The following is a 23,347-nucleotide window of genomic DNA, read 5'->3' as shown; positions in this document are numbered from 1 at the left end:
TTTTTAAAAAAAATAATAATTTTAAAGAACAAGTTACACTGTCAGTTTTTATAAATTAAAAACAAAAGCACAGCCTTAAAATTGCCTGGTGAGTGTATGTGGTCCATTTCCATACATTAGTTAACATACTTGGCAATGTTAAAGCTGTTTTCATCATCCAAAGGTGCTCCATCTGCATCATCTTTGGAAAAAGATAAAGACAAAGACTTTGACATGCTACAAGACCTGATGGATGTTGATATTGGTCCCCTAGATGTTGACTTTGATGAAGATCCCCTTGCTGCCAAAGTGTTCAAGGTATAGTACCCACATTTAAATTTCATCTTTGCATGCAAAACTAATATTTGATTAAAAAGGATCTAGTGCTTTCCTGGCATATATGACGAATAAATTCTTCTCAGGCTTCTAGCCAGATACAGGTGTTGATTACAACCAATGTTTCGATGACAGGGATGATGTCTGGGCATTTCTAAATACCACTGGACTAGACATGTCCAAGTAACATCCCTGAGGAAGATGGCAGAGTTTGTCTTTGAAGTGTTAGTTATAATCAATTTCTGTACCAGGCTGGAAGCCAGAGAAGAGTTTATTCATAATATTTGGCTATTATTGCTGGAGTGGGTTTCATTGTGTTGCCTTGGGCAGTGAAGAATTTGTCCTTTGGCTTTTCTCCCCTTTTATCGTGTCCATTTTATCTTGCAAAATCTCAAAAATATAAAATGAGTGTCAGCAACTTAACTGTACACTAAAAAGTAGAAATTAATGATAAGTCTGGAAAGAGAAGTTAATTGGCCATTTATTTAAATTAAAATTGATCAATTCACAGCTTTATCATTCCAGGCTATTCTTATGCATTCCTTCTGTTTTTTTCTGATTAGACAATATATTTGTTCGACTTGATAAATGTATACTTCAGTTATGTTTGGGGAGCCCGAGGCAACATAATTTAAATGGTTGTGTGTGTAAATTGAGGATCAGGTTGAGCACAACTTGGGTAATTTTAATTGGGCTATTTCAGGGCAGTGAGTGGGTTTGCTTTCTACTTTAGCTGTCATCTATGGACGTTTTGTAACAATGCAAGTTATGCTTTAACCTTTGTGTATAATGCTATCACTACGAGTAAAATATTAGTGGTAGAGAATGGTCATTAAACAAATTAGTGTTATTATTCAACATTTTATTTTTTTATTCACAAAAGCCTATTAGCAGTACTTGGTATGATTATTGGGGTACGGACTATGGCACTTACAGTTACAATCCTTATATTGGTGGCGTTGGAATTCAGATGCCTAAACCACCGCCTACCAGTGAGAAGAATGGATCTCAAAGTATATCCGTTTCCGTATCACAAGGTTTGTATGTTTAAATTTTGTTTTGCGCTTTGACACCAAGTTAAGAGCTAAAAACAGACAAAATAGGTTTGTTTTTGTTTGCAACACAGCACTGGATGCTCGTCTGGAGGTTGGTCTGGAGCAGCAAGCTGAGCTGATGTTGAAGATGATGGCCACTCTGGAAGCGGATTCCATTCTTCAGGCTCTCACTAATACATCTCCCACAGGTTAGACATCTGGCTTGCTTAGTTCTCCTGAATACAGAATATGTCACTGGAGCAAAATGTTAAATAATAGGAATGTAAGGAAAGAAGTTAGTCTAATCCATCATTTGGCTGCTGCTCTGTAAGTTTTCTTTGACCACATTATTGCATATTTTGTAATATGCTTTCCTTTATACAGATTAAGGCAATCCAGACTTTGAAATTCTAAATTCACCTTAGATATGGGAGGAAATTATGACTTCCATTACTCTTTTTGTGAGGAAGGCTTTCCTGAAAGCACATGAACTTGCCTAAATTTGCCTCTTGCATTCTTGTTATCTCGATTCCTGCAGATTTAAAAATCACTCTAATTAACCAGGAAGGCAGATTAATACATAAAGTAGCTTGTGATGTGCTCTAAATATTGCCACATTTTAGGGATGACATTATTAGTTTGACTCTAATTATGGTGTTGGGGAATCTGGATTCATGCTATATCTTTGGTTCCAGTGCACTCAGTGTCTAGTCAGAAATGGACACTTGCATCATGATTATACTTCTGTGATGCTCCGATTTGGAAGCTCTTTGCTTCGGTGAAAAGTACTTAAGTGATATTTGGCCTTCCATACGGAGAATGCTTCAAAAGCATTTAAAATAATTAATTCAATTAAGTATACACTGGGTGTCACCAAATTGTTAATGGGGTAAATTATTTTGTAGTTTGCTGTATTTTGCAAACAATTCCATTTTGGAGTACTTTTCTGCAAAGGGATATGAGATGGGCACCAACACAAGTAATTATGTAATACTGGACATGCTAAGCCCTCAAATGCAAAATTCCTCATGGAATGTTATATCTAGCTTGTTTAGGTCTCCTGAATACAAAATACTGGGATAAATAAATGTTGAGTAGTAAGTTATCAGAGGCAAAATTGCCAATCTGCATTGTGACTCTGCCCACTAATATGTATGAAAGAGTGAAAGTAGGTTTTCTATTGTATTTCACCAGCTGCAGAGAACTGAGGACTGCATTAAGTTTTAGAAAACATGCCAATAGTAACAAAAATTAAAATCTCCTTTTTACTTAATTTTAATTACTTCAGTATCTCAGCCTCCTCCTGGAACTGATGACTCCTTGCTGAGAGGATTGCATTCATCTGGTCAGCTGATTATGCCACCACCATCGATTCCAATGCTAAGTGCATGCTTCAACAAACTCTTCTCTATGCTGCAAGTTCACCATGTTCAGGTATGAAAAACAAATCGTATCACTAGTTTTAGTTTGCAGTTTCTCTTTTCCCACTCTTAATGCAGTTTTTAATTTTGTTTCAGTTGGAGTCATTGCTGCAGTTATGGCTTACATTGAGCATGAATGCTTGTTCTGTTGGGAATGAAGATACCGGAGCAGATGCTTTTTTATTTAATGCAAGCAGAGTGCCAATAATCCCTTTAAATCAAGGTGAGTGGCTTCTTACAAAATCAGGCTGTTTCCTTTATTTTTTTCAATAATGTATTGAAGGATTGATAGATTCTGTTTGAATAACTGAGTTTAAAATTGCATTAATTTGCTGTTGGAATCTCATATCTTGGTGTAATGCAAGTTTTGAATGTTTCTGAAATTACCTCTTATCATTTAAATGGCAGCTTCAATATCCAGCCTCTTAACCGTATTGGCTTGGTACCCAAACACTTCCTTGCGGACTTGGTGCCTTGTGTTGCATAGTCTTACACTTATGACAAACATGCAATTGAATGGTAAGTGCACATTGTTGGCATTTCTCTTTCATATTCTGTAGAATTAATAACTCAATTTAATTTCCATAGATCATGAAGGGTAGTTTAGGTTACCATTTCTTTGGAACTCTCCTGAATGAAAGGAGTCTTCAGCTTTGCTTTGTCTTTGCCAAATTACAATTTGACCTCTTTTCTGGAGTGCCTGTTGTAATTGCATTTTAAAAAAATTGTTTGAGTTGTTTTTAGAAAAAGGATTAATGAAAACAATGGAAAAGTTAGTTACTATTTTCAAAAGTAGTATTGAGAGGTTTATGATGACCTAATGGAAGTCTGAACCAGTCTGGTTTACTGAGCTACACCTTGAATGATACTCTTGCATTATTGGTTTAAAATTCTGTGATAAATAACTGCTTGTTTCAATGACATGGCCCTTTGGATGGTTCAGTGCCTCTTATCCCAGTTGTTTATCTATGGACTGGCCTTTCTGGATTGAGATACCATACTTTATTACCATGTTCCTGGTAGATTATTGGTGAATTGTTTTTTTTATCCAGGTGAAAAATGTACATTTAAAACAAAGTTATCAGTGTCTCATAGTCTAAGTTAGTACTCTGGGTTTTGCTTCATAGAGTCATGGACTTCTTATAGACCTCTGACACATTTCTGTCTTTAAAGCACTAAGACACATCAAGAGTACTAAAGATAGAGATAATTTAAAATTTTACTAATCGTTTTGATAAAGATTAGCTCCACTTTGAGCAGAATGGTACGGCAGATTTTCAACGACGACAAATGTTTTAGAATCACAGTGAGAAAGAGGAATGTTAAATGAGTAGTTGGAGCAAATTGCTACAGATAACTCGCTTGACTAAAAGACCTGTTCAATCCATAATATTCTGTTGTAACAAAAGATCTAGTAGCTGCTCTCCAAAATAAGTTAGTTAATTTAGTTCCATATTTAATAAATAATTTTGGTATGATTCAGTTGTTTTAACTTCTTTTGCCTCAACTGGAAAATAAAGTTGGTAAGAAGTGACTATATTCTCAACAGTCTAGACACCCTTAGATAATTATGTCTGTATCCCAAAGGGCAGGCATTTGAGGTGAGAAGAGGTAAGTTCAAAGTAGATGTACAGAGCAAGTTGTTTTTTTTTAGAGTAGTGGGTGCCTGGAATGCACTGTCTGAAGTGGAGGTGGATGCAAGCATGACAGAGATGTTGAAGAGGTTCTTGTATAGTTACATTAATGTGCATGAAATAGAAGGGTATTGTCATTGTGGATCAGAAGGGATTAGTTCAGTGGAGATTTGATTACTAATTTAATTTGCCACAACATTGTGGGCCACAGGGCCTGTTGATGTACTGTCCTAAATAATTTTTTCAGTGATTAAATGAATCATCAAATTTTAATTTTTAAATTGGTTAGTGTCAGGTAGGTTTAATATGTTAGAATTGTGACCTCTGCTTATGATTATCAACAAAATATAGGTATAGAAATAACTGGTAAAAACTGAGTAAATTGCAAGAGGTTAAGGCAAAGAATGGACGGTTTCTGATGAATATATCAACTTAAAAGATTTGAATTTATAACCATATAACCATATAACAATCACAGCACAGAAACAGGCCATCTTGGCCCTCCTAGTCCGTGCCGAACCCTTAATCTCACCTAGTCCCACCTACCCGCACTCAGCCCATAACCCTCCACTCCTTTCCTGTCCATATACCTATCCAATTTTACCTTAAATGACACAACTGAACTGGCCTCTACTACTTCTACAGGAAGCTCATTCCAGACAGCTATCACTCTTTGAGTAAAGAAATACCCCCTCGTGTTTCCCTTAAACTTCTGCCCCCTAACTCTCAAATCATGTCCTCTAGTTTGAATCTCCCCTACTCTCAATGGAAACAGCCTGTTCACGTCAACTCTATCTATCCCTCTCAAAATTTTAAATACCTCGATCAAATCCCCCCTCAACCTTCTACGCTCCAATGAATAGAGACCTAACTTGTTCAACCTTTCTCTGTAACTTAATTGCTGAAACCTTAAATTTATAAACATTAAATTTAAATTTGTGTTTTTGCCTACTTTCTTGCTAGAGTGGCAATGTAATTTTATATAGTTTAATGAAATGTAATTTTAAGTGTTGCATTTGTTGTATTAGATTAATATGCTTACTATTTGTTAAAGACATCAGCAGTTTGATTGATTGAATTTCTATTTCAGTTGCTCCAAGTAACAGTATTGTTTTGCAAGAAAATACAGCGCATGTGATGGTGTCAGATCCGAACATGATTCATGTATTAGTGAGATTCTTCTCGGGAACCAGTCCTCATGGCACTTGTCAGCATAGTCCACAGGTAAAGCATGGTGACTTAGTAATGTGTGAATTTCAGTGCATTGTTTTCACTTTTTTTGTAAGTTTCTGTTGTACTTGAAAAGAAAATCTGACGATAGTACAGCTCCAATGCCATATTTAAGTTTGCTGAATCAAAATCAAAGATGGTGATGAAGTAGCATTATAGGAAGGACATTGAAAATCAGGCTGAATGGTGCCACAACAATAACCTGTCACTCAATGTCAGCAAAACCAAAGAACTGATAATTAACTACAGGAGGAGGCAACTGGAGGTCCTATTTAGGGGTTTAGTAGTGGAGAGAGTTAGCACTTTGAATTTCCTTGGCAGTATCATTTCAGAGGATCTATCTTGGGTTCAGCATGCAAGTGCTATTACAAAGAAGGCATGGCGACACCTCTATTTTCTTAGAAGTTCTGTTGTCTTCTCCCTGCAACCTTTGATGCCCTGACTAATCAAAAAGCTAACAACCTCTTAAATATACTCAAATACTTGGCCTCCACAGCTGTCTGTGGCAACAAATTCTACATTCTAGATTCGCTACCCTCTGGCTAAAAGAATTCCTTCTCATCTCTTCTAAATGGACGTCCCTCTGTTCTGAGGCCATGCCCTGTTGTTCTAGACACCCCCACTATAGAAAACATCCTCTCCATATCTACTCTGTCTAGGGCTTTCATATTCAATAGGTTTCAATGAGATTTCCATCTCCCCCCCCCATTCTTACAAAACTTTGAGTACAGGCCCAGAGCTATCAAATGTTCCTCAAACATTAGCCTTTTCATTCCCGTAATTACTCTCGTGAACCTTCTTTGGATCTTCTCCAAATGCAAGCGCATCTTTTAGATAAGGGGCTCAAAATTGATCACGATACCCCAATTGTGGTTTGACCAATGCCTTATAAAGCCTCAGCATTACGCCCTTCATTTTTATATACCAGTCTTTTCAATTGAGTACTAACATTGCATTTGCCATCCTTGGCACTGACTCAACCTGCAAGATAACCTTTGTACCTCCTGATTTCTGAATTTCTCCCCATTTAGAAAATAGTCTATGCCTTTATTCCTTTGACCATCCACTTCCCTACATTATATTCCATCTGCCACTGCCCATTCTTAGAATGTCTCAAGTCCTTTTGCAGCCTTCCTAATTCCTCAATTCTACCTTCCCCTCCACCTAACTTTGTGTCATTTGCAAATTTGGCTTCAAAGCATTCAATTCCACCATCCAAATTATTGATAACATGTGAAAATAAGCTGTTCCAAACACCAATGCCTGTAGAGCACCTCTAGTCACCAGTAGTCAATCAGTAAAGGCAGTTATTCACACTCTTGCCAGTCAGCCAGTCTTCTATCCATGCTATTATCTTTCCTGTAATACCATGGGTTCTTGTTCAGCAGCCTCAAGTATATTCTCAAGTGTCAAAGTCATTCTGAAAATCCAGTAAACTACTTCCATTGACTCTCTTTTATCTATCTTGTCTGTTATTTCCTCAAAGAATTCAAGCAGATTTGTCAGGCCAGACACGATTTACCCTTAAGGAAACAATCCTGACTCTGGCTTATTTTATTGTGTCTCCAAATATCCCAAAGCCTTATCCTTAATAATGGACTCCAGCATCTTTCCAATCACCAAAGTCAGGCTAACTGGACTAAAATATCTTCTGACTCCCTTCCTTCTTGAAGAGTGGAGTGACATTTGCAGTTTTCCAGTCCTCTGGAATCATTTCAGAATCTGAGCAAAACCCTTAATCCTTTGTGAATTCTGCTTTTGGTAATAAGCATATGTAAATTGTTGGCTTAGAATTAAGCATTGGGAATTAGTGGTATCACAAAAATGGTACTGCTGTAGCTTTCAGTAATAAAAATGATTGATTTTGTCTTAAGCAAATTATTCATGGGTATGAGTCTGCTTGATTTTGTTGGGGAGGTTTAGAAACTTTGGATAGCCTACTGTAGATTATTTACCCATAATGGCTTTTATTTAAGTCCCCATGTATGCACTCTAGCTCACTGTGATATTGGGTATTTTCTTCATGTGTTCATTCCTTGATGGTGCTGGAAATATCTGGTGGTCTATAGTTGTCGCAGTTGCAGAGCATAGAAGTGTTTTTGGTGTTCTTGCAGACGAGTGTTCCAAAAAAGACATGAGACTCATTTTAAATCTCAAATTCTGATAACAGAGGAGAGAAATTTGTTTTATATTTCAGGTTGGACCAACAGCTACTCAAGCCATGCAAGAGTTTCTCACTCGACTCCAAGTGCACCTCTCCTCAACAAACCCTCAGGTTTTCAGTGAATTCCTGTTAAAGCTTATACATATACTTTCAACTGAAAGGTAAGTCAGAGTTTCAAAGAATTGTAATGAAATTAATTCAATACGATGCAGGGGCCCATTTTTTTTGTTAAAAGTTAATTATATTTTCACGTTGTAGTTGAACCAAAAGAATGCAATTGTAACTTCTTCACAACTTGAGAACAAACTAAAACGCAGTACAAGACATTAAGTGTTACTACTACTAATGCTTCTTCTGAAATGTTGACCTCTGTTATGATATAGAAAAAAAGCAAAATAAATCTATCTCATGGATATTGCTGTAATAGTTTTAAACACCATCTGGGATAAATCTGCCATGAATTTTAGAAATTTCAGGAACCTTTCAAATAATGGCCTAGGAATATCCCCTGAATGGCCTGCCAGGATCGGGACTTGTTCCAATTGAAATATAGCACCTTCGACAATGCAGTACTCCTGTGATGCTACACTACGTATTAGTCCAGTTTGTATTACAACCAAGTTGAGGTTTGAATGTAATAAATTCATGTTTATAATAAAAGCAGCAGATTTGCATTTACCAATTGGCTTAAAATAATTCCTACTGAATGTGGTGGATTAGTTTTGAGTAATGTAAACTGGAAGATTCATATTACTAAATATAATTATCATTCAGCTTCCTTGATCACTATTGATACCATATATTGTATAGATATAGAGTTTCATTCCTGGCTGTTAAGCATTTTCCCCCCTTTTTTTTGCGATTTTGATGGTAGTGGGGTGTTGAAGCCACCACATGCTACAATGAGACAGTCATTCTGAGATGAGAATGAAAAGGATCTAATTATGGTTTAACTCTGAATGTATTGTTTAACATGGGTTAGCATTTGCCCTGTATTACGTGTAACCTCACTTTCCTTGTTCAAGAGGGACCTGTTGTAAATTTCATTACGTGGTGAAACTCAGCAGCTAGACTGGGTGTTGATATCATACAAACTGTAGTTTGGAATATTGAAGACAGTTTGAAGGAGGAAGCTGAATGATACATATTTAATAATTTGAATCTTTCTGTCTACTGTCTCATCTGTGAAGGTATGAAAGAGCTAACTTGCATCTTTATGATAAAGTACATTCCAAAGTGCAATAGGTCTGTTATATCTTTTATGTCACTACTCTGTTGCGCCCTTGAGGACTGTTCAGTATTTATTATCTAAAGTGAATCAAAATTTTAAGCTGCAGGTGCCATGTTGGGAAAACAAATTGATGAGGAAGCATATTATACAGTCGTGACTCAGTTTCAATAATTAGATTTGTTGCATTGTTGAATGTCTATCACATATGATTGCTTATTTAAAACATTCGTTAATAACGTGAGGCTCAATTTTACACAATTAAAATTGCATGTATTTTTTTTTTAAACTCTGCAGGGGCCCATTCCAAACAGGGCAAGGCCCATTGGATGCGCAAGTAAAACTCCTGGAATTTACTCTGGAACAAAACTTTGAGTCAGTTTCTGTCAGTGCAATCTCCGCTGTTATTGAATCAGTAACATTCCTTGTGCATCATTATATTACCTGCTCGGACAAAGTTATATCCCGAAGTGGCTCTGACAGTTCAGTTGGTGCTCGTGCTTGTTTTGGTGGATTGTTCGCAAATATTATCCGTCCTGGTGATGCAAAGGCAGTTTGTGGGGAGACGACAAGGGATCAACTCATGTTTGATCTACTGAAGCTGCTTAACATTTTGGTTCAGTTGCCGCTGTCAAGTAACCGAGAGTATAGTGCCAGAATGCCCGTTGGCAGCAGCGCCTCGGATAGTGTGTCGGATGAAGAAAAGGTCTCCAGCAATAAAGATGGGAGTGCAAGCACTTTCACACAATCTACTACAACCTGCATTGCTGATTTAGTTCTGGGAAATCAACAAATCATGAGTCAGATTCTGTCAGCTTTGGGTCAGTGCAATAGCAATGCTATGGCGATGATAATAGGTAGGTACTTGAATGTTTTGCACGTTATGTATGTGAAATTTCTTAAATTAGTCTAACTTAATGAAAAGTAGTGAATGCTCTGGTAGCTTTGAGTGCAGAAGTGCTCAAAACTGCAGTTTGAAATGAATGAAGTAAAAAGGAAAGTAAAATACTGGTATTTCTAGTTTACATATGTGTGGTGTATTTTTTTAAAATGTTTTGCTTATTGGTAATGCAGTTTAAAATTGGAAATGTAAACTGAAGGCTTCTCCTCAGATGGGTGTGGTAAATTTTAGCGTTATCTTTCTGTGGAACATGAAAGAATGTAGTAAATTTGAACAGAGCATTTCTCCTCTTATTGTCATACTGTATAGCAGTTTTGGCCTCAACAACAGGGAAGACTTTGTAGCACAATGTTTCCAGGATAACACTTAAAGGGTACACAAGTATGAAGATGTTACCTATTTTAAACAGCAGAAATTTTTGATATTGGGTAACCAAAACAAATTGATGAGAACAAATATTGTGGAGTGTTTAGAATGCAGTTGAAACATAATACGGATATATGTTCCACAGGAGATGAAAATCCTCAGTAGTTAATTCATCTAGAATAAGGGAAGAAAGCTATAAGGTCAGATCTATGAAAGTTAGGATAGCTGGAAATGTTTATTTTTACACCGGCATGTTTGTCTGCTAAGTGAGCAGTTGGAGGGAGTATACCAATATTTAAGAAAAGGTAAATGAAATGGGATGAAGGAACATAGAGGTGGGGAATGTGCACGGAATTAAGGCTAAAGAAGATAATAGGCATTGAATCACCTGTTGTAGTGTTATATCTTTCTGTTATATGTTGCTGTGTAATTCCTTCTGAAACCCAGAGGTTTTTAACTTAACTTCAACCAAATATACAGCTGCAGAAATTAAAATAGGATTTCAATTTTTAGAAGTTATTTTTCTAACTTTTATTACTTTTGTTCCACTTATAAATTTTAGTTGACTTGCATATTTAAAAATCTATCTTAAAACCTTAATGTGTGTTTGCACAAAGTTAACTTAATAAATATTAAAAATGCTTTAATATTTGCACCCTATTTGCACGTTCATTTTTTTCGAAGCCTATGTGTTCATTGTGGTTTTTATTTCCCAATCAGGTGCAAGTGGATTGCATCTTACTAAGCATGAGAATTTCCACAGTGGATTGGATGCAATTTCAGTTGGTGATGGTCTCTTCAGCATTCTGACTACACTCAGCAAAAAATCCACCTCGGTACAGGTTATGTTGCAGCCCATTCTCACGTACATGGCCTGCGGGTACATGGGAAGACAGGTAATTGAAACATCTCAAGTTTATGAGAGATGCCTTGTTATTGTGTCTATCAAATGTTATGCTGGTTCATGCTGTTGTTCAGTGGTGCTGCACTGCATCCAATTCCTTTTGATATTAGGAATCTTGACATATGAGGGTGGCATTTGTTACATGCCCTGTATTTAAATTCACTTGTTTATGTATTTACTAAATCCTAAGGAAGGGGACTTATTTAATGCTGAGAAGCAAATTTTAATTTTAAATAGTATTTTTCTCATGGTAGTTGCTGGAAAGTGAGCAAATCTCACCTCCCCCCACTTGGGGCACCGTGGTAGCGTAGCAGTTAGTACACACTTAATATACTGCATACTGATATTCCACACAACTGGCTAATAAGATGAATTAATGCTTTCTTTTTAATGTTAGTAAATACTTCTGTAATTTCTTTCAGGGTTCACTTTCAACATGCCAATTGTCTGAGCCACTTCTATGGTTTATTCTGAGAGTTTTGGACTCCACTGAAGCACTGAAAGCTTTTCATGACATGGGTAGGTGAATTATGCCAGCATAATCTTGATAATGGAAAACAATAGATTTCAGTAACTGCAAACAATATGCTGGAGGAACTCTGAGTCATGCAGCATCTGCTGGAGGAAAGGATTTGTCCATGTTGAAGGTTGAAAGAAATTGTTGAAACACTGGCAATTTATTTCCTCCTACAGATGCTACATACTTGCTGAGTTTCTCTAGCACATTGTTCCAGATTCTAGTTTCTGCAGTCTCTTGTGCCTCCAGTAGACTTCAGTAGTTACATGCAAGGTTTCTTGCTCATTCCTATTTGGTTCCCTGTACTTAATAAATATTTGTCAGTTTGCACTATTGCTAGGAGTAGGAACAGCCATGTTGATACTGAGGAGGTTGAGGTGTTGAAGGATCCTTGACCTAAGGCCTGACTGAAAATACACTTTGATCTGTTTTGGCTTTTTGGTCCAAGAAGTTCAAATTAATTTGGTGAATGCAATTCTGTCTTTAAGATATTTAAACCTATTTTGTGTATTCTTTAGGGGGAGTCCAGCTTATCTGTAATAACATGGTCACAAGCACACGAGCAATTGTTAATACAGCACGGAGCATGGTATCCACCATAATGAAGTTTCTTGATTGTGGCCCTGGTAAAACAGTCGATGGAAACATGAAGGCAAGAGTGTTGGCTTCAGAGCCTGATAATGCTGAGGGACTTCATAACTTTGCCCCATTGGGTATGTAATGACTCACTTGGATTTCACTGTGCAACATTTGTTTCTTGTATAACTTTGGACTAAAAGAAGCTATGTACCAAAAAAAGGTGTCCAGTATTGTTGCTAGTGTTTCATGCAGTGTTGTTGTTGCCCATTAACTGGACTCTGAAAACTCTCTCATTCCTCAATCATGCTTTATTTACCTGTGCACAAGTCTCCCATGTCACCCGTGACCTCTGAACAGAGAAATGCCATTTTGAGCAGTTATGGATACTGATCATTTGATAATTTTATTGAATTTTTTGAAGAGGTTACTAGGAAAGTTTACGCGGGTAAAGCAGTGAATATTGTCTATATGGACTTCAGTAAGGCCTTTGACAAGGTTTCACATGGAAGTTTAGTTAGGAAGGTTCAATCGATGGGTATTAATATTGAAGTAGTAAAATAAATTCAACAGTGGCTGGATGAGAGATGCTACAGAGTAGTGGTAGATAACTGTTTGTCAGGTTGGAGGCCGGTGACTAGTGTCTGCCTCGGATCTGTACTAGGTCCAATGTTGTTTGTCATATACATTAATGATTTGGATGATGGGGTGGTAAACTGGATTAGTAAGTGTGCAGATGATACTAAGATAGGAGGTGTTGTGGATAGCGAAGTAGGTTTTCAAAGCTTGCAGAGAGATTTAGGCCACTTAGAAGAGTGGGCTGAAAGATGGCAGATGGAGTTTAATGCTGATAAATGTGAGGTGCTACATTTTGGTAGGAATAATCCAAATAGGACATACATGGTAAATGGTAGGGCATGGAGGAATGCAGTAGAACAGAGTGATCTAGGAATAATAGTGCATAGTTCCCTGAAGGTGGAATCTCATGTGGATAGGGTGGTGAAGAAAGCTTTTGGTATTCTGGCCTTTATAAATCAGAGCATTGAGTATAGGAGTTGGGATGTAATGTTAAAACTGTACAAGGCATTGGTGAGGCCAAATTTGGAGTATTGTGTACAGTTCTGGTCACCGAATTATTGGAAAGATGTCAGCAAAATAAAGAGAGTACAGAGGAGATTTACTAGAATGTTACCTGGGTTTCAGCACCTAAGTTACAGAGAAAGGTTGAACAAGTTAGGTCTTTACTCTTTGGAGTGTAGAAGATTGAGGGGGGACTTGATAGAGGTATTTAAAATTATGAGGGGGATAGATAGAGTTGACGTGGATAGTCTTTTTCCACTGAGAGTAGGGGAGATTCAAACAAGAGGACATGAGTTGAGAGTTAGCGGGCAAAAGTTTAGGGGTAACATGTGAGGGAACTTCTTTACTCAGAGAGTGGTAGCTATGTGGAACGAGCTTCCAGTAGAAGTGGTAGAGGCAGGTTCGATATTGTCAGTTTAAAAAAAAATTGGATAGGTATATGGACAGGAAAGGAATGGAGGGTTATGGACTGAGCGCAGGTCGGTGGGACTAGGTGAAAGTAAGCGTTCGGCATGGATTAGAAGGGTCGCGATGGCCTGTTTCCGTGCTGTAATTGTTATATGGTTATACGATAAACTGTAAATGTTGAAATTCCTTATTTGCAAAATCAATTGCCATTCACAATATAGGTATTAAGTCAATAGAAACTACAAGCTAACAGCCGACAATGCTTAGAAGTTAATAGAGCAATTTTTGCTTAATTGGTTTGTTTTCCTTGTATAGTTCCATTACATTCTTGTCTGGTTTCTGTCAGCCAAAATGGCTCCTGTTGTGCAAAGGGAAGCTAGGGCCTTCAAAAAAAAAACCTTTCTTGCCTCGGCTGTCCAATTTATTCTTGCCTGGGCATTGTTAACCGTTGCCTTGCTGCAGCTTCCACAGATTTCAAGTGGAGTATGGTGTGATGTGTGAAAACAATTTAGTGAAATCCTTTCATTTTTTTTTATATATAGGTACAATAACTTCCAGTAGCCCAACAGCACAGCCAGCTGAGGTGCTGCTTCAGGCCACGCCGCCCCATCGGAGAGCTAGATCTGCAGCATGGTCATATATTTTCTTACCAGAAGAAGCATGGTGTGACCTCACTATTCATCTGCCTGCTGCCGTGTTACTCAAAGAGATACACATTCAGCCTCACCTTGCATCTCTTGCTAGTACGTATATTTATTGTTGGGTTCTTGTGATAATTCAGATAAATATTTTGCCACTTACCATCTGTGGTGCTATGGGATATCTGCACATGGAGTTCAGAAGAAAGCAGGGATCTCTTAATAATAATAAGTAGTGATGCTAAACCATAAAACATATGATTTTTAAGAAGTTGTCAATGTTACTGTAAAATTATTGCCCGAACAGTCCTGAAGAAATTTGTCTATAGAGATGGCTCAAAACAAGTTGTCAATAGAAATAGCTCAAAAGCTAGTTTTTATTTACATTACAGTGGTGATTGTTGCAAACTAATAACATTATTTGGAAAACCACTAATGTACTTTCTGGACCAAATATTTAGCAATTTAAGTCATTATCAAGCTTGTAATCTAACTGGAAATGATAGGGTATTATGCAGCTCGCCAGCTGTTTAAGAGTAATATTTATTCTTATTTCTCTTCTGCAGCATGTCCTTCTTCAGTATCAGTTGAGATTAGTGCAGATGGAGTGAACATGTTGCCCCTTTCTACCCCAGTCATTACCAGTGGGCTAACTTACATTAAAATACAGCTGGTCAAAGCAGAGGTCGCATCAGCTGTCTGCCTTCGGCTGCACCGCCCCCGTGATGCCAGCACACTGGGCCTGTCACAGATCAAACTGTTGGGTCTTACAGCCTTTGGCAGCACTTCATCAGCGACTGTGAATAACCCATTCCTTCCTTCTGAGGATCAAGTTTCCAAAACCAGGTAAGGTTGTTGGTCCTAGACTTACTTTCAATATCTGAGCCAAAGTTCAGGAGGTTAGCTTGTGTTCAGGGAATGGATTCTCCGGCACCAAAAGGATGCGGGGATATTAGGAGGTGGGAAGTGAGCTGAGAAGCAGTGAATGAGGGCAGGAATATTCTTGTGGAAGGAATGGGTTTAGGAGCTTGGAGAAATTTGAAGTAACAGTAGGGAGAGTTGATATTGCAGCTGAATTTGCCAAGGAAGATCACTTTTTCAGATCAGCAATTTGAGCAGTTGAAAGGGAGAAAGATGTCAAAAAAATACTGTGTTGGCTGGATGGGCAAGATTGGCAGGGAAGAGATTGTGGTTAAGAGAACTGGTAGAAAAAGGGGATTGTATGATTAGGACAAAAGATTAGAGAGGGAGAAACAAATCAGCAATTTGGTGATGGCTACACTGCCACCATGACTAGTTACTGCCTGTTATGCTGTTGGTGTTTGGGGAACAATGAAGGTTCTCTTTCTCTGTCTATCATTGGCCATCTGTACTGTCATACACAGATGTAGAAGGATTCTTCATTGCTGTTTCTGTAACAGGTTTGTTTTACCAGTCAGGGTTGTTGGCTCTGAGCTGGGCCCCTGAACCTGGAGGATGGGTGGACCATTCTTGGTCTGGCCTCGACCCTTTGACCTGTTTGGCATGGGTGATCCTAACAAGAGCCAAAGCACAAGGCCCTGACTCCAGCCAGCATAGCTGTCCAGGTTACTGAAGTATTGAAACATAGTCCTCTTGGAGGACTACCACTATTTGGGCAGGGTTATTGGAGGGAAGGATGTCGGAATGTGACAAGTCGTTATCAGCCATAAGTATTGTGTCTATTACAGTTGTGAAGCACATAATGGCACAAGCAAGTTAGAAAATGTATTTTGTAGCAATGTACAAAAATATTGCATATAACTGTTGTATTTTCAAACTGTACATGAGTAATTTATGGTTAGTGAACTTAGCAATGTATCGTTTTAAGTAAAGTTTGTTACTTTGGATGGCTAAGGTTTCCCACTGATCTCCCTCCTGGCACTTATCCTTGAAAGCAGAACAAGTGCTACACCTGCCCCTACATCTCTTCCCTCACTACCATTCAGGACCCCAAACAGTTCTCCTAGGTGAGGCGACACTTCACCTGTGAGTCTGTTACTCACAGGAGGTCATCTGCTGTATCCAGTGCTACTGGTGTGGCCCCCTGTATATCGGTGAGACTCGACATAGATTGGGATACTGCTTTGCTGCACTATGTCTGCCAGAAAAAGTGGCTTCTCCCAGAGGCCACTCATTTTAATTCCACTTCCCATTCCAACATATCAGTCCATGGCTTCCTGTACTGTCGCAATGAGGCTACACTCAGGTTGGAGGAGCAACACCTTGTATTCCATTTGGATAGCCTCCAACCTGATGGCATGAACATCAATTTCTCAAACTTCTGGTACTGCCCCCACTTCACCATTCCCATCATTCCCATTTCCCTCTTTCTCCTTACCTGCCCATCACCTCCCTCTGGTGCTCCTCTTTCTTTCTTTATTCCATGGCCTTCTGTTCTCTCTTATCAGATTCACCCTTCTCCAGCCCTGTATCTCTTTCACCAATCAACTTCCTCAGCTCTTTACTTCAATGCTGCTGCCTGCCTGGTTTCACCTATCACCTTGTGTTCCTCCCCTCCCCCCACCCTTCTCATCTTTTTCATTTTTTTCCTCCGGTCCTGATGAAGGGTCTTGGCCTGAAATGTTGACTGTACTCTATTCCATAGTTGCTGACAGACCTGCTGAGTTCCTCCCGCATTTTGTCTGTGTTGCTAAGTGTTTCCAAGCTGTCTAGAAATATGATGTAATAGGTACAAATTTCTATACTTAGTACGTGCTCTTCCATTATGGTTGTCTTTCAACTGTAAAGTTTAATTTCTTGCCAAAAAGCTTGATTTTCTCAGTTATGTTTTTGTAGCCCATGAAACCACCTCTAGTTTATGAGTTGATAACTGGAATATATAAACCAGTAATGCTCCAGATATAATTTTTGGGTAACTAACTCCTTCAGTTATCAGTGTTGGGCTACCATTTGCTTCAAAGTGGAAATATCAAGTGGAATTTCTTCTGGACTCTGTGCAATTATTTTTTTTCAATATTTGGTCTCTGTCCAATTATTGTGGGATGCTAATAAACCCCTCTAGGTTTATTGGTTGTCAGATGAGGAGAAACTCTGCCTGAACCATGAGCTCTGCCTCTGGTTTTTGTTCATTATCTACCCTTGAGAATTGCTGCCAGTTCAGTAAGTTGTAGACCCATACAGAAATAAATAAGCATTGGAGAACGGCATGGAAAATTTATAAGAATGGGGAAGAGAACAAAATTTAATTCGATGCTACTTGGAAAACATTACACGCATTCACTTCTCTTTTTCAGTATTGGTTGGATGCGACTCCTTCATCATTGCCTAACCCACATCAGTGAACTAGAGGCAATGATGGCCTGTGCTGCAGCTCCTACTGCCAACTTACTGCAGACCTGTGCAGCTCTCCTGATGTCACCTTACTGCGGCATGCATTCGCCAAATATTGAAGCTGTCTTGGTAAAGATTGGGCTGCAGTCGACCAGGATTGGACTAAAACTGATAGACATTCTTTTAAGGAATTGTGCTGCTTCAGGCACTGATCCAACAGGTAAGAAATTTCACTAAGTGTGACTATGAAAGTAAGTAAGAAAATTGAAGGCAGACATTTATTTTGTGCTTTTGACAAGATTCTGTGTGGCAGGCTAAGGCACAGGGATCTCAGGCATATTGGCATGATAAAAGGAAGCAGAAGGTAATGGTGGATGAGTGTTTTTCTAACCTGAAATTTGTAACAAGTGGTGTAGTACAGGAGTCAGTACTAGGATTTATGCTGTTTGTAATGTATCTATATTATAGACTGTCTGATTAGTATGTTTGTAGACACCTTGCAAAATGGGAGAGCTGTAGGTAGTGAAGAGTCTGAGCATGTGGTAAGACATGGATCAGCTGGAAAGTTGGGCAAAATGGAGGGAGTTGGAATGTAATTCTGACAAGTGTGTGGTAATGCACTTGGTGAAATCAAATTCTGGTCAGACATGGCAGTGACCCAAGGAGGGATATACAGAAGGACTTTTAGGTGCAAATCCATATCACGCTAAAAATGACCGTTTGGGTTGCGTAAAGAAGGTACATAATTGTTCTAGCAGGCTGGTGGTGTAGTGGCTTCTGCGCCGGACTTCGCAGCAAGTGGTCCCAGGTTTGAATCCGGCCAGCCCCTTGTGTACTTTCCATCCGTGCTAGGTTGAGAGTCAAGCTAGCAACGGCCTCGTAAAAGGACGGCAAATGCTGAAGAAATGGCAAGATTGCTGGCTGATGCACCATAAGTCACAGAAAACAACAACATAAGTGTTATAGTAATAAGTAATATAAGTGTTGGGATGTAATATCGCAGCTGTTTAAAACACTGCTTAGATCCCATTTAGAATATTGTGTATAGCTCTAGTCACCACATTGCAAAAAAGATATGTCAGCAATAGAGTGAGCTCAGAAGCAGTTCACAAGGGATGTTGCTTTGAGTGTAGTGCCATACTTGTAAGAAAAGACTGGATAGGTGAGGTTTGCTCGCAATGGATTATTAGAGGAATTTTTCCCCTGTGTGTAGGGGTGTCTAAATGTGTAGGATAATAAGGTTAGAAGGGGGAAACTTAAAACTGATCTGAGAAGTAAAGTTTGCAAACAAAGGATGGTAATTATATGGAGCACGCTGCCAGAGATGGTATACGTGGCAGACACAATTACATTGTTAAAATAGCAGGTGGACATTTACTGAGAAAGGAAAGGCAAATCGGGATATTGGCCTCAGGAGTTGTGTTAGAGATGGTTATGTTTTTTCTCCCCTCTCCATTCTTTGCCATTCTTTTCAATTTCCTGAAGTAACTGTTCATGGTAAAACTTTCTGTCTCACCAGATTTGAACAGTCCTTTGCTCTTTGGGCGACTGAATGGGCTTTCCTCTGATTCAACAATTGACATCCTGTATCAGCTTGGAACAACTCAGGATCCTGGTACTAAAGATAGGTAATGTCACTTGTGGGTAGAGCTCTGCTGTAACTTTATAAGTAATTCTTTGGGAAATTATAATTTGTCATAGTCTAAGCCATGCCTTTTTACAACAGGCAAAATGTGTTAAGGATAATTTATCTTGCCAAAAATGGCCGTGCAGTGGATGTGTCTTTTTACTGCCACTTTACTGCTATGTAAACACTCCACAGCAGCTTTTCCAGGTGAGATTTTTTTTAGTGCCTGATGGACAAATCCTGTGTATGGACAGCTTAAGTTAATTCTGAAGCATCTTTTGTGCCATCTTGCTGGACTCAGTGAACACTCGCAACTCATCAGGAAGGTTAAAGTTCCTTGAGTGAATATTGACTGAATATGCATATTATAAATATGCATTTCAGTGATATAAAGCACAAAATGGTGTCTTTTTAAAACTTGCAGTGAAGCAATAGTTTGAATAGTGTTAGCATCTTACTGACGTCTGTCTGTCTTTTGTTGGGAGTGGTGCAATGTTGGCCTTTTGCAGAACTTTTTTTTGGTGCAAGTTGGGTTTTTATGAAGCAGATAAGATTTTGATATTCAGCTTGCTGGTCCATACCCAAATCCGACAGCAGTAAACAGAAAAGGCATTGTAAAATGTAGCTCTAAATTATTTATGTGGAGTTAAAAGGAGCAAGAGCTTCTGCTTCTACCAATTAAGTCTTTGAAATTGTGCATTCTTCAGATAAAGTCATCTGAGGTAGTCATCATGATCTTTTCAAACATCCATACACGAGAGCTGGAGTATCCTAATTATTTTGCTATTTAGCCATTTTTTCTTGTAATTGCTTGCCCAGGTGTTTAATCTCAGTGGCCATATCCAACTTGACTCATCCATTTTCAGGTTGGAACTTGACCCAAATTCATATGTTAATACTGCTTTCAACTGAGCAATACATGGAGTGTTAATGACTTAATAGTTATGTTTAAATGACAGAATTCCTTGTGTTTCCTGATTTTTATGAAAGCAATGTATACTGAATATATATTATAAATTTGAAATGAAATTTAAGAGACTACTAGACAGGTATATGGAAGAATTTAAGGTGGGGGGGTTATATGGGAGGCAGGGTTTAAGGATCGGCACAACATTGTGGGCCAAAGGGCCTGAAATGTGCTGTATTGTTCTATGTGCTAAAGCTCACTGAGCTGACATGCACTTTTCCATTTCAGGATTCAGGCTTTGTTAAAATGGGTTTATGACTCTGCTGGAGTAGCTGCACTGAAGAGAAGTGGCCACGCTGCTGCTGTGAATACTGAGAACATAACTCGCGAATATGGGCTCCTTATGCCATCACCATCTCACTTGCACTGTGTTGCTGCTGTCCTGTGGCATAGCTACGAGTTACCTGTAGAGTATGATCTTCCAGGTTTACTAAACAGAGAGCTGTTTGAGTAAGTAAGATCCTCTAACATTTCATGGATTTAATTTGGAAACACATTTTGAACACTGTATCACAGTTACTTTTAGTCCTTTTCTGTAGATTTCTGTTCGCATGAATATTTTCTGAAGAATTTAAAAATATGGGGGTAAATGGATCTTTTTCTGAATGGCAAAATATAACAGAAGTGTGGCACTGAGATGGGTCTTAACTTTTTATAGTTTACATTAATGGTTGGGATTTAGGGACTAAAGGTATAGCTGCTAAAATGTGTCAGCAACAAAAGATAGCAATACAAGTTGTGAAGAGGACATAAGAAACTTTCGAAGGTACAGTGCCTATGAAAAGTATTCACTCCCCTTGGAGTTTTTATGCTTTACTGGTTTACAACATTGAATTGTAGTGGATGTAATTTGGATCTTTTGACAGTGATCAACAGAAAAGACTCATGTCAAAGTGAAAACAGATGTCTGCAAAGTGATCTAAATTAATTACAAATATAAAACAAAATATTTGATTGCATGAATACTCACCCCCTTTAATATGACACACCAATTTATTGCTGGTGTTGACAATTGGTTTTAGAAGTCACATAATTAAATGCAGATCACCTCTGTGGGGTGAAAGTGTTTCAATTAATTGTAGTAAAATTGAACCTGTATCTGGAAAGTCCAATTGCTGGTGAGTCTGTATCCTGGCAAAAACTACACCAGAAAGACAAAAGAACACTCCAAGCAACTCCACAAAAAGGTTATTGAAAAGCACAGCTCAAGAGATTGATACAAGAAAATTTCCAACTCACTGAATATCCCTCGGAGTACAGTTAAGTCAGTCATCAAAAAATGGAAAGAATATGTCACAACTGTAAATCTGCCTAGAACAAGTCGTCCTCAAAAACTGAGTGACTCTGCAAGAAGGGACTAGTGAGGGAGGCCACTGAGGCCTATGACAATCCTGGAGGAGTTGCAAGCTTCAGTTACTGAGACTGGAGAGACTGCACATACAACAACTGTTACCTAGGAGCTTCACCAGTCGCAGCATTATGGGAGAGTGACAAAGAGAAAGCCACTGTTGGGGGGGGGGGGGGGGAACTCATATGAAATCTCAGCTAGAGTTTGCTGGACGGCATGCTGGAAATTCTGAAGTCAGCTGTAAGAATGTTCTGTGGTCTGATGAAATCCAAATTGAACTTTTGGCCAGTGCTTTGTTTGACATAAGCCAAACTTAAACACAGCATCGCTACCAGGAGGCATTGTGGTGGTTGCATTGTGCTGTGGGGATGCTTCACTGCAGCAGGCCCTGGAAGGCTCATGAAGGTAGAGGGTAAAATGAATACTAGAATACTACAGCACAGCCCTTCAGCCCTCGATGTTGTACCAACCCATATATTCCTTTAAAAAAAGTACTAAACCCACGCTACCTTGTAACCCTCTATTTTTCTTTCATCCTTGTGCCTGTCCAAGAGGCTCTTTTAGCCTCCACCACCATCCCTGGCAAGTCGTTCCAGGCACCCACAACCCTCTGTGTATTTTAAAAAAAATACAACTTACCCCTGATGTCTCCCCTAAACTTCCCTCCCTTAACTTTGTACATATGCCCTCTGGTGTTTGCTGTTGGTGCCCTGGGAAACAGGTACTGGCTATCCACCCTATCTATGCCTCTCGTAATCTTGTAGACCTACAAATACAGCAAAATACAGGGGAAATCCTGGAGAAATCCTGATGCAGTCTGCAAGTGAACTGTGACTTGGGAGAATTGTTTTCCAGCAAGACAGTGGCCCCGAGCATAAAGCTAAAACTGCTCAGGAATGGCTTAAAAATAATGAAGTTAATGTCCTGGAGTGGCCAAGTCAGGGTCCAGACCTCAATCCATGAGAGAATATGTGGACTTGAAAAGGGCTGTTCCCTTACAATCTCCAGGCAATCTGACAAAGCTTGAGCAGTTTTGTAAAGAAGAATGGGGAAAAACTGCAGTGTCCAGATGTGCAAAGCTGTTAGAGACCTATCCACACAGACTTGAGGCTGTAATTGCTGCCAGTGGTGCATCGACTAAAGACTGACTTGAAGGGGGTGAATACTTAAGGAAACAATTTTTTGTGATTTTCAAGACTTTGGAATGCACCTCTTCAAAGCTCAATGGCATCAGAATCTTTAAAAATTTAAAGAGCGACAGATAGCTACATAATAGTGCTGAAGAAGACCTCAGGCACACTTGCCTTCAGTCAGAATATTGATGATTTAGGAATTGGGTTATCATGCTACAAATGTACAAGGTGTTGGTAAGGCCATATTTGGAGTACTGTGTACATTTCTAGTTACCCAACTAGTGGAATGTCGTCATTAAACTGGAAAGGGTGTGTTTAAAAAAAAAGCTTCACGATGATGTTACTAGGACTGGCAGTTTTGAGTTACAAGAGGCTGGATCAACTTGGACTATCTTGCCTGGTATGTGGGAGGATATAATTTAGGTTTATAAAATCATGAGAACATGCGTAAGTTGAATACCCACGGTAGTTCCTCTGGGGTAGTAGAGTCCAAAGCTGGAGGCAATATGTTTAAAGTGTGATGAGGAAAAGGTTTAAAAATGTC

General features: G+C 38.8%; 1 protein-coding gene across 8 annotated transcripts in view; it reads left to right on the top strand.

The window, feature by feature from the left end:
* The window catches only part of birc6 (baculoviral IAP repeat containing 6), a 253,706-nt gene that overhangs the window by 129,364 nt on the left and 100,995 nt on the right, over positions 1-23,347 (top strand). For 5 of the 8 annotated variants that reach the window (XM_059985630.1, XM_059985634.1, XM_059985633.1 and 2 more), the window contains 17 exons: positions 164-297; positions 1,199-1,352; positions 1,442-1,558; positions 2,638-2,783; positions 2,867-2,993; positions 3,179-3,289; positions 5,495-5,628; positions 7,832-7,959; positions 9,324-9,883; positions 11,014-11,189; positions 11,620-11,716; positions 12,233-12,427; positions 14,321-14,521; positions 14,983-15,262; positions 17,692-17,948; positions 19,248-19,356; positions 20,551-20,772. In XM_059985630.1, coding sequence (XP_059841613.1) covers positions 164-297; positions 1,199-1,352; positions 1,442-1,558; positions 2,638-2,783; positions 2,867-2,993; positions 3,179-3,289; positions 5,495-5,628; positions 7,832-7,959; positions 9,324-9,883; positions 11,014-11,189; positions 11,620-11,716; positions 12,233-12,427; positions 14,321-14,521; positions 14,983-15,262; positions 17,692-17,948; positions 19,248-19,356; positions 20,551-20,772 — 3,148 coding nt within the window. The remainder of the gene's footprint in view (positions 1-163; positions 298-1,198; positions 1,353-1,441; positions 1,559-2,637; positions 2,784-2,866; positions 2,994-3,178; positions 3,290-5,494; positions 5,629-7,831; positions 7,960-9,323; positions 9,884-11,013; positions 11,190-11,619; positions 11,717-12,232; positions 12,428-14,320; positions 14,522-14,982; positions 15,263-17,691; positions 17,949-19,247; positions 19,357-20,550; positions 20,773-23,347) is intronic. The other 3 variants (XM_059985635.1, XM_059985632.1, XM_059985631.1) reach the window with 3 other exon arrangements.

The sequence above is a fragment of the Hypanus sabinus genome, chromosome 12 (genome assembly GCF_030144855.1).
Source record: "Hypanus sabinus isolate sHypSab1 chromosome 12, sHypSab1.hap1, whole genome shotgun sequence".
NCBI classification, from domain to species: domain Eukaryota; kingdom Metazoa; phylum Chordata; class Chondrichthyes; order Myliobatiformes; family Dasyatidae; genus Hypanus; species Hypanus sabinus.
Note: the sequence above shows the minus strand (reverse complement) of the source record. Positions and strands in the feature narration are given on the sequence as shown.